The following is an 11,923-nucleotide window of genomic DNA, read 5'->3' as shown; positions in this document are numbered from 1 at the left end:
AAGGGGGCTATCTAATAGTGACCTTGGATTTGACATTAAAGGTCATCTTCAAGGTCATTTGAAGGTCAATTTCCGTTTTTTAAATGGGAACCCCTATTTTTCATTACATATTCTTGTAGCTTATCTCGAGAGCTTTCCAAAATACTACACACATACTTTATTAAAGTGTTGAAAAAACGGAATTTGACCTTTAATGTTCCTCCATTTAAAAAACGGAAGTTGACCTTCAAATGACTTTGAAAATGACCTTTAACGTCAAATCCAAGGTCACTATTAGATAGCCCCCTTAGTTCCCTACAACTTTTATCGTTTCCTTCGTTGTTGTTTCCTTCGAGTCGTTTTCCTTCAAACGTTGATCCTGAAAAGTTATGAAGGTGGGACTTTTAAAATGGGACACCCTATATATATATATATATATATATATATATATATATATATATTATAATTACTTTATTATATCATTTACCTGGAATTGTCAATTCATAGGCAGCCTTTTCCAATCGCTTGCGAAGCTGTATGTCAAACCATTCTTTAGGATCCGCGACTTTAATTTGACGCGGTATTCGGAGAGTGTGCGGCATATGATAAATTTGTAATTGTATTGGCGTTACAAAAACTGCATGTATAAGAGCATACCGTAATTCATTAGCATACCTATTCAAAAATATATTATTCTTATATCATTGAAACAGAGATATATGAAATAATGCATTGTATTTGTTTATAGTTACATGTTATACGTCGCTTCAATAATTGTATCCAATGCGATGTTTAAATGTGTCAAGTTGGAAGATTCAACGGCAACATTTGCATCTATGAATGTATCTATTTGCGAATTCTCTATACTTAACGAAGTTTGAAGCTGTTTTGACGATTTCCATTGCAAATTTCTTAAAAAGGCGGAGCATTTTACTCAATTTAATTAAAATAGAATATAATATGATATTAAAGAATTATGTGTCTTTACCTGTTTTCGGAATCTCTGGATTTTTCCATAATTAAGGAACGTGTGATTTTTTGGGCCGTACTGTATTCCGATACTAATTTCTCATTAGATGATTTATTCGTGACTGAACCTGTTGATATATTTTTGGGACATTTATCCACGATTAATTCCCAATGCAACAATTGATCGCCACTAGATATAGTCTCAGCAACATATAGAAAGAATATTCTCATTTCCTTGAAAAAGTCTTCACGCGAGAGCTTTTTATCTACAAAAGTAGATTCCGTCTCCAAAAATACATTTTTGCACATTTAATGTATTGCATATAAATGCTTTTATTTTAATTTGCTATACAATTTTAGAAGGAAGTCAAAATGTATGAAATTTTTATTAGCAGATTTATTTTTTACATAAGAATTATGTATAAAAATATTATAATTGATATCATTTCGAGAATATTAATTCAATAGTTGTTTAAATAATCTACTACCTCGAATTAATTTCATTTCGCCAGCCAACCAGCTAATTAGGACACTTCTATGCTGATCATCTAGACTATTTTTATAATGTAAAAGTTGCAGCGCTATAGTGTCCAAGAACCAGAAAGCGGCCTTGTTAGTTTTGTAATCTGTAACACCCAGAAGATCACCTAGCAATCTGCATGCGTGTGTGACAATTAAGTATTCGTTTGTAATTTCAATTTCTCTGAAATGTAAAATGTATTTCACATATTTGAGATTTTTCACCTACTCGATAAGATCCTGCGGTTCCTCCGTCTCGATCTTCACCGTCTTCCCGACGAGACTATTAAAAGTACTCGGAAGAGTTGGCATATACATAACTCTTTCAGACATCTATACTTTTAATAAACATCAAATGGGGAAATAAAAAGTTTTTATAGAATTATTACTGTCACGATGTAGTGACATTTTCATTAATGACAAAATCAATAAATGTATATATCTGTCATAAAACAAACACGCATTTGTAGTAAAATGATATGTGAAAATTAGCAGTTTAAAAATATATGATGTTCGCGTGTACTGATTTATAAAGTTAACAATATATATTATTTAAATCCATCATATTAAAATTGAATGTTTTGGGAATCAAGAGAAAATGTTAAAAATAAATTTGTTAAATATATATAATTATATTATATCGTATTAAATAACCTCGTTTTCATTTTCATTACGCTCTCCTTCGATCGTTCGAATCTCCTTCTCGATATGGATTTGATAATTTCGTGTATCATAAATTGAAAAGAATCAGGTTACGCCACGCGTCATATAAAGTTATTCGCATATCCGACACTCGCACGCACACACCTGCGCGCTCGCGCGATGTGAATGCAATTGCAAAATCTAGCAGAGAGAATCGTCGTTGACGGCGCCGGGCCGTAATACATCGGGTGAGAATAAAAAACAAAAAAAAATCAACACGTAGACAGCCTTTGTTTTGTTTTTACTCATTGGTTTTATTAATTTTTTTTTCCATATTTTGTTCAATATTTTCAGAAAATAACACTCCAAAGCGAAAAAACCGTATATTCTCACCAATCCCAATGTATGTATAATATATATATATTATACTTTTTCATATATAATATATATGTATATATATATAATATATATATAATGTATACTTTTATACTTTATATATAATAATATTATGTAGAGTAGCGCACACTTTAGACTGTTATGTATCGATACCTTTTATAATTTTATCGATAAATTACAAATATTGAAAAACATGAAACAGACACAGTCGGCGGGGACGCGCGGACTTCGCGCGCGCGCGGCGTCTGACCTTTTTCTCTTACGAAATCGTGAAAAAAGTTTTCGCAACGGACACCGCCGTCCGCTACTTCCGCGACCGCCATTGATCCAATCGAATGTGGCTTCAAATTCAGGGAATTAGACTAGAAAGTGATCTTGAAAAATGCATCATATCTTCTTTCATTTGTACGTGTTGAAGGATTCTCGAATTCCAGAAGCAAATATGAAGAGGCTGGTCGGGAAGAAGCGGAAGCAGCTATAATCCTCGTCTCTCTCTCTCTCTCTCTCTCTCTCTCTCTCTCTCTCTCTTTCTCTTGTCAAAAAAATGTTCTATAATATAACTATAATATATAATATATATACGCGCGAAAACATACACGCGTGCCCCGACGCGACTGACTTTTTTTATTTATATATTTTCACACCGAAGTCAGAAAGGCAATACGCAGTATGAACTTACTTAGTACATTTGTGTTTCTTCTTCTTCTTTTTTTTTTCACGTGTCGTGTGTACGCGTTTATGTATGTGTGACTCTTTTACAACTATTTTCCTCATTTGTTCCTATTGTTCCGTGCCTTCTTCTTCTTCTTCTTCTCTTCTTCTTCTTCTTCTTCTTCTTCTTCTTCTTCTTCTTCTATCGTTTAGTTTTTTTCCATTTCTTTTTTGTCTCATAATATATAACACGCTCTCTCTCTCTCTCTCTCTCTCTCTCTCTCTCTCTCTCTCTCTCTCTCTCTCTCTCTCTCTCTCTGGTTTTCGCTTTGTTATATCGTTCTCCCCCCAACCCCTCTCCCCCATCCCCTCTCGCATTTATCTCGCATTTCCCGTTCCTTTCACGCTTACGATAGTCTTATTCCGTCTCCTCCCTCCCCCTATCCCCCCTCCACCATTATATTTAATCACGAAAATTATCCAGAGACATGTGAGAGTAAGAGGGATAGAGGTGTACAAAGAGGAAGGATTCGAAGGATTGGATGATTGGAGGGTAGCGGAGAGATAATCGTATACAGACGCGATTAAATTCGATCACTATCAAATACTTCGAATGAAAGATAAAATAAAGTAGGAAAAAAGGAGTATGAGACAGATGGGATAGTGGCAGTTGCGATCGCAAGTTACAATGTGTCGTCAAGTCTTCCGAATAAAATGTTTTATCGGACATCTTATCGGACAAGACAAAAATTCATATATTTTTTTTCGTATAACTCTAATATCGTAGAAAATTCACAAATTTTAAAGATATCTAAAGAAAAAAATCTCGATCATTACAAATGTTAATATTTTCAACTCCAACAATCTGTCAATTATTAAAGTAATAAGAAGTAACGTTCAATGAGTACAACTTTTGTGCGTCTTAATACTCGCGCAGCGTATATAAAAATTTCTTTATATATTAAATAAGACTACATTATTCATTCGCGTTTATTGATAAGAACTGTTTCAGAGAGTTCTCCCTTTAGTTCTTCTATTATTTACCACAGCATTAATTCGCAAGTCGTTTATAATTTCTATGTATTTCATGTCGCTCTCTAACGATACTTTAAAAACAATAGCTTTACGATAGGTAAATAAATAAATCGATTAAAAAATTCGCGTATACTTCAAATATGTATGTTTCAAATAAGAGTCTAGATCAATCAAGTACTTTATAAATGAAACTTCAGTGAATAATTTAAAATTAATGTAATGGCAATAAAAATACCATATCTTTATATAGATACCTTCGGAGTTGATTTATCTCTCAAATGTATTTTGAAAGCTTTATTAACTTCAGAAAACTTGCCCGTGCGATCGCAAACAATCCTCTTATGAGACGGACTTGAAGACAAGGACGCGCTTCCCCGTGTATGAACAAAAAAGAACTGAGATGTTTCAATTTCTTTCACTGTTAAATTATTTTGTCATTCACTTCATGTATTACAAATTAAAAGGACGCGTTGCGTAATCGCATTATATTCGGATTACGGGCGTCAAAATTTAAAAGAAATTAGAAACACACGCGGTTGTACGATACATTCGGAGAAGCGGGAACCACAACCAATCGATAAATTAAATATTTTTTCAATTGATTTTATTGAAAATAATACAACAAAATGTCTCATAATAATAATAATATAATAATAATAAGAATATATATAATAATAATTAAAAATAATTAATAATTATAGATACGTACTTGTTTTCTACTCAATATCTAAAGATGATCGCCTTAAAACGTTATTTAAATAATAATATTATCATCGCCATTTTAATCAATGCAATAATAAAATAATAATAAAGGCAATAAAGTTAATAATAATAATAATAATAATAATAATAATAATAATAATTATATCATAGAATAATGTATCAATAAACAAACTTAATAGGCTAATTATTCGTTAATCATTCGTCATCGTTCTCGATTGCTATCGATGGATCTTTTACTTTACCTAGTCATTAATAATGGATAATTAATTAATTCATTAATTAAATTACACGTTGCTTGGATATGCACATAGAGATATAATGTCGTTTTTGGTCCCACCTAACTGCAATCGTTATATTCGTACAATTTTTTTTTGTGTGTGTATCGCTTGGATCGCTTTACATGTGTAATACGTGTGTGTTACGTGTGTGTGTGTGTGCACGTGTTGCAAATAACTACTGTTTCACTATCGGTAAAGCTGTCGTTTCTCTATTCTTCCCCTTGTTCCCCTTCCTCTTCCCATTCTCTCTCTCTCTCTCCCCCTCCCCCCCCCCCCCTACATCCGTGTATTCCAAAATAATCTATACACATGAACAGCGTTTGCGGTGTGCGCGAGCGCGTGCACTCGCGAATCGTATCTCTCGCGCGGCGACAGGTTGTCCGGGACAAAAAAAAGAAAAATAAAATAAACCGGTACCGCAAAAAATGACGCGACAAAAGACGAGAATAAAAAAAAAAAAGAAAGAAAGACAATGATGAAAGAAGAAAAGAACGAAAAGTGTCGATCCCCGACGGCCCCGATAAATATACAATATATATATATATATATATATATATATATATATATATATATATATATATATTTATCGCGATTATACATATATACATACATGTCGCTTTTCCCATATCACGGATCCCCGTTACTTCGCTCCCCTCCTTCCCACCCCGTCCCGCCCCATCGCGATATTATAGACGCTGCGTTTCTTCTCCCTGCGTTTCTCTCCTACCGTTCCACCTTTTCCATTTTCCATCGTTATCACTGAGAACGAGTGTCTTGATCGAGAGACACACGTCCTTTTCTCGCGTTATCCACCGTTTTACAACTGGCATTGCGTTTCCGGTTCTCCTCTCACGGTTCTTCGCTCTTTTAAAATACGCTTAAGTTTATCTAATAACATTATTCTCACTATACATAAGAGAGATACGTCGTCGTGCGAGGGCGGATATCTCGAGGGCGTCGACCCTCGACGAGAGGTACGTGTCTTTTTTCACTCTACTTATTCCCCTCCCCCCGATCCTTTTTTTTTTTTCTTTCTTTCCCTTTACAGCCAATTGAGATAAATTTTTATCGCGCGACCACGCTCGCCACCGCGGGGGATCGCCGAGAATATAAACCTAATTAATCTTTCTTATTAAGGCTAAGCCGCGTAATAATTTGTTCGCGAATTTACAAATTTTCTCGCACCCGAATACTGCTTTATATCAGTCTCATATTCTTCATCCGCCGAGTCCCGATCAGAACGCGCGTCCGCGTCCTCGTTAGAGCGTCTCCGAGGAAACGCGAAAAGGCGTCGCGACGCCATCGATTCAGATCGGACTCCACGTTATAATGTATGTATATAATGCCAGTTGTACGCGCTTCTCTTTCGGAGATGACTGTGTGTAACACGTTCATCTTACCGCGAGGGGAAAACGTGCGCTCGCAAAGTCATTCGCAAAAGCATTCAGTCTTCTTTATGGCGTTCCAATTCGTCCGATCATCGTGTATATGTTTAATTACGATATATATATATATATATATATATATATATATATATATATATGTGTGTGTGTGTGTGTGTATATAATTAACAATGGCAATTTATAGCAAATTGCGCCTTTTTTCTAAATTGACTTTCGTCGTCCTCGCGGTTTCTAATCTCTTTCCGCGATTGCGAATTTTTCGTTATACGATTTAACGTGTAATTACGTAATTACATAAATTGTAGATAAGATCTAAATCAACGTTAATATATAATTGAGTTGCAACATATATATATATATATATATGTATTTTATATGAAATATAAAATTCGTACCATTATTGAAACAAAAATGTAAAGAATTTACGGATTAGAATGCAACATTTTGGATGGGTCGAGAGTTGAATGTAATCTTTGAATTGCAATTGAATAAAACAAATAAACAAGTTATTTGTTATCAGACTGCTGCTGCTGCTGCTTTTCCACGCAATATCGTAACAATTACGGGCCGCGGAATTAAAAAACAATCGCGCGCGCGCGCACACCGGACTAGTAACGAACTCTCGTCCCACGTGCAACGATCAGCAACGTCAAAAGTAAATTTCGATTAGTTTAACGTTAATTTTTTGCCGCCCCCCCCCCCTCGCCCCTTCCCATTCCCCCCCCCCCTCCCCCTCGACACGGGATCCCGCGAGAGCGCACGTTTCTCCACCTCGTCTCTTCTCGTAAAGGTGGGTATACACTTAGCGAACGAACACCGAACGAACAGCGAATGCGAAACGTTTTGAACGTTTTTTCTCGCACGAAAGCAGTGGTATCAACGCAGAGTACTATGAGGGAATCGAGCCGAATGCGAATCGAACGTTCTGTTCGCATTCGCTTTGGCGTATATATCTGCTGAATGATAATAACGAATGTTTGCATTCGCTGTTCGTTCGGTGTTCGTTCGCTAAGTGTATAACCCACCTTAAGACGATCGCTCGCGCGAGCGAGACTTTCGAACTTTCGGGAAAAAATTTTCGCATGCGAATCCCATTCGCGAAGCCTTCCCCGAGGGCTCTGGTCTATCGAATCGTATATTTCATTGATGGAAATCGCGTGACATCTCTCGCCGAACCCGCATCACATCCGTCCCTCGTATAACTCTCTCTTTCGTTCTCTCTTTCTCTCTTTCTCTCTCTCTCTCTCTCTCTCTCTCTCTCTCGTTAATATACTTCAAATAGTAATATACCTCACAACCATTTTGACAACAATCAACCGTCAACAAAAGAGCGTTCTAGACTTGAAAGAACCTTCGTAAGGTGCGCCACCCAGCCAGCTTCGACCTCCGATGCGACACTTCCGACACTTTTTCGCGGCGCCTTTTGATTTGCCGACGACCGGAAGGGAGCCAGCCGGCTTCTTCCCAAAGTCATGCCCGGAAGTCGAGCTTGCCGGCTGACGTATCACATGTTTGAAAACAACGAACCACGTACGCAACCGGCGATCGTTTCGCCATCACTCTCTCGCATTCATTCACAGAGATCGCGAAACAAAATGCCCTTTGATCGATTTTAACGCCGATCTCGCTCTCTCGTTCTCACGCGCGCTCTTACCTGCCCTCTCGCAATCCCGTATCTCGCTTTATCTCTCTAAGTTTCGTTCTCGTTCTCTCGTTCAAAAATTCACCATTCGTTATGGCGCTACATTGGATCTCGAATAGACGCTCGCGAGGCGCTTACATGAAATTTTCTTTATCGTAATTTTTTATATATTTTTCTACCTCGTTTCTCGCACCCTTCCTTTCCCGCGTCTAATTTCCCATCGATCGTAAAAAAGGCTTAAATAGTAAAAGCTTCGCAGCATCCGTAACGAAGTGGAAAATTATCTATGATACATATGAAGATTTTATATTTTTTTTAAGCCAGATTTTTTTTATTATTAAAAGAGAATTTAATTAAAGCCTTCACATATACACACACATATACACTTTCGGTGATAATCGGTCCGAAGTATCTTCACACACACACAATAGCATTTTAATATCCTCCGACAGTAATATGGAGATAGAGTGCTTCAGCTTCCGATAAATGAAACCTGGATTACTTTTTGCGCATATCGGAAAACGCGATGTTCGATTTTTACGTGCGTTTAATAAGCCCGAAGATCGCATCGAACCGATATTATTAATCAGGATAATCATAGATTCTGCGTGTGTCACACGTGACGGCGTGCTTAATTGCCAAAAGGAAGCTGCGTGTTAATAAAAGAAAAAAGAAAACCATCTCTTTCGAAAAGCAATAACACGATCACACACAATTGAAAAATTTGTGTTAAACTTAACAGATATTACATGTGCCAAACGATCCACACAAAATTTTGTGTTTTAATTTAACATAATATCGATATGTTAAATGGTTACACACTAATAGTACTTTAATATTTTGACATAAAATAAACGCGAACAGCTCAAAGTAATATGAAATAAATTTTGTGTAAAATCAACATATTTTTAATGATAAAATTAACTTCGAAAATATTATTGACGTACTGTACTCATTGTCACTCTTATTGTAGAATAAGATCAACATTTTTTTTTTTTTTTTTTTTTTGTAAATTTTAACTGTCACTAATAACACGGAATATATCTATCGCGTAAAATTAAAAATAGGTGCGCAATGTGTTATTTTTTCGTTTCAGTAATTTAATTTGAGTTAACACAACATCATTATGTTAAATTAACACATAAATATGTTAAATATTTAGCCCAAAAATTTTAACCGACATATTTTTTAAGAAGAAAACAGATTTTCCAACTGTGCAGATCACGGATATATATATATATATATCCCGACTTTGCATTAAAAATTAACAACATCAACAGAGATCTTGGTTTTCAATCGGTTTATCGCTCGGCGCGAAATTGGCTCGCTTCTCATCGAAAATTGATCGCGGTCCAATTAGTAGCAGACTATCGCCGATGAATTTCCACTTCGCCACGCCTCGTCAATTATTACTCGCCTAATTCTCCCCGCGAACGTCCTTCCTCAATCGCATCTTGTCGCACGAAACGCGCATCATTTTCTTCGTCCGGCGCCGATTCCCCGTCGAATTCGCGCATCGTCAATTCCCGCAAATCCTTTACCTCGAGATTTGCCATCGCAAAATGACGGATTTATCGATGAAACAAAGTAAGCGATCGCTCCAAATCCCACATCAAAGACGTCTTCAGTTAGTCACGTTCCACTAATGAAAAGGATTAAGATGAAAAAAAAAATTGAACCGTACAATATTATATTTATTATCGTAATAAAATTCTCTTATTTGCGCGAAGAATAATGTTTTCCTAAACAAATAAGATATTTTTATAGATCGTATGCGAAAGTAAACTTGCTCCGTAATACCCGTCATTGTTTCGGCAAATCTCGACGCGCTCAACGGGAGTGGAATCGTCGCCCTGTCTCGAACATTCAAACGAAGTCGCAACAAAAGTAACACTACCAATTATATATACGCTTTAAACAATAATACTCTAATTACATACAAATATTACGTTTGTATACGTCAATTCGCTTCCGAAATTGCTCTCGCCCGGCGCATGTGTACGCGTGTATTACAAATACGTATGTGTGTAACTCCTTCCCCTGTTCCTCGTTGATCACAGCGATCAAAACCGGCATATTACACGTATATTCCTCTTGTACGTTTAAATTCTCTACACTTTGTATGGGACACGTCAAAATATTACGTACGACGACGATTTGACGGTACGGTATAACGTGAGAAATTGCCAGATGATTGGCGAGGAAAAGACCGATTTCAATCTCCGACAAAAATATCTCTCGTTCCGTTAAAAATATTGTACAATCAGTAAATTAATTTGCCAATATACATTGTTTAGCATTCTCGTACGTGTGTATGTGTGTATGAATGCCCTGCGCGATATTTCGCGATCTATCCTGCCGTATTTTCCTCCGGCACTGTCCTTCACGGAACAGGGGGTGAGGGAGGGGGCGAGGGAGGGATGGAATAAGAAAAAGTTTTCGGGTCCGAAAGGGGAAAGAGTGCGAGGGATGCACTCGTCGGTCACGTGCATCCGTTGTCGATATCCGCATTTAATCGACCCCCTCTTCCTCCCCCCCCCACCCCCTGCCCCCCTTTCCGAGAAGCCCTTAGATAAACCTATCGCACCTGTCGTTGAGCGATGAGATAATATATAATCGTCGAAGAGATCGCACGAACGACACGTATATGCGCTTACGCTATTGTGTATACGTATGCGTGTTTGTTCGTAGTTTATATGACTCTGTGTGTGTGTGTGTGTGTGTATGTACGTATATGTATACACGTATATACGATAAACGACAGCGTCTACCGCAATAAAATTGATCGATAATCGATACACAATCGCGATCTAAACAATAATTGGCGACACGTATTTCAAAGATCGCGTATGCGTGTGTCTGTGTGTGTGTGTGCGTGCGTGTGTGTGTGTGTGTGTATGTATATATATCGTGTGATTCGTATATATAGTACATATGCATATCTATATACCGCGTTAAACGCGCCTTAAATTTTCTCCATTCCGGTACGAAACGATAATATATAATTGTAAAATCCATGTAGAATATAAAAAATATTCTCTCGCCGCCTCTATCTAACTATATGAAACACTGCACTAAGACTGCATACTTCGTTACGAACGTATATGCGTGTGTGGTATGCCCGCGTGTTCACGCTTTTGTGTGTGTGTGTGTGTGTGTGTAATGAGAAAGTGTATGTATATGTATGGTCGCATGCTACTTTACGTACGATTCTCCTATTCAAGCTTACGGGAAAGTGTTTACGTCCTAAGATAGGGGTAGGGGGGGGGGGGGGAGATAGGTGAGTCGGAGATCGAGGCATATCGTTGGATCGAGATCTCAATTCTCATCTCGTATAGTTTCCTTAGCACAGTGTTTTTTATCTTCTCTCTCTCTCTCTCTCTCTCTCTCTCTCTTTCTCTTTATAAATACATTTCCATTTTAATTTTGATTCAGCGATACATTTTGTCGTATTGTCTAAATTTTCCTTAAACTCATTCGCATGTGTTAATCGTCGCGATCGTATTACATTACGTTAAACTATAAAAAAGGAATTCAACGATCATTTGGCATTCGACGGATTTATCTTTTTGTTCCTCTTTTCTTTTTTCTTTTGATATATCGATTTCGCATCGTTATTCACAGTCAAGACAACAATTATCACAGCGGCGCGCGCGCGCGCGCGCGCCAATTACATTATGTCAATA

General features: G+C 37.0%; 1 protein-coding gene across 1 annotated transcript in view; it reads right to left on the bottom strand.

Annotated features, from left to right (window-relative positions):
* LOC138943531 (uncharacterized) overlaps window positions 1-11,923 on the bottom strand; it is a 35,754-nt gene that overhangs the window by 1,276 nt on the left and 22,555 nt on the right. The window contains exons 2-6 of the mRNA XM_070314421.1: window positions 1,697-1,800; window positions 1,437-1,603; window positions 968-1,214; window positions 732-890; window positions 467-654 (exon numbers count right to left, since the gene is read on the bottom strand). Of these exons, the coding sequence (XP_070170522.1) occupies window positions 467-654; window positions 732-890; window positions 968-1,214; window positions 1,437-1,603; window positions 1,697-1,800 (865 nt within the window). The remainder of the gene's footprint in view (window positions 1-466; window positions 655-731; window positions 891-967; window positions 1,215-1,436; window positions 1,604-1,696; window positions 1,801-11,923) is intronic.

This window comes from Polyergus mexicanus, unplaced genomic scaffold, assembly GCF_030449975.1.
Source record: "Polyergus mexicanus isolate NDT 795.1 unplaced genomic scaffold, iyPolMexi1.0 SCAF_27, whole genome shotgun sequence".
NCBI lineage: Eukaryota > Metazoa > Arthropoda > Insecta > Hymenoptera > Formicidae > Polyergus > Polyergus mexicanus.
This window is presented reverse-complemented; position numbering and strand designations above follow the sequence as displayed.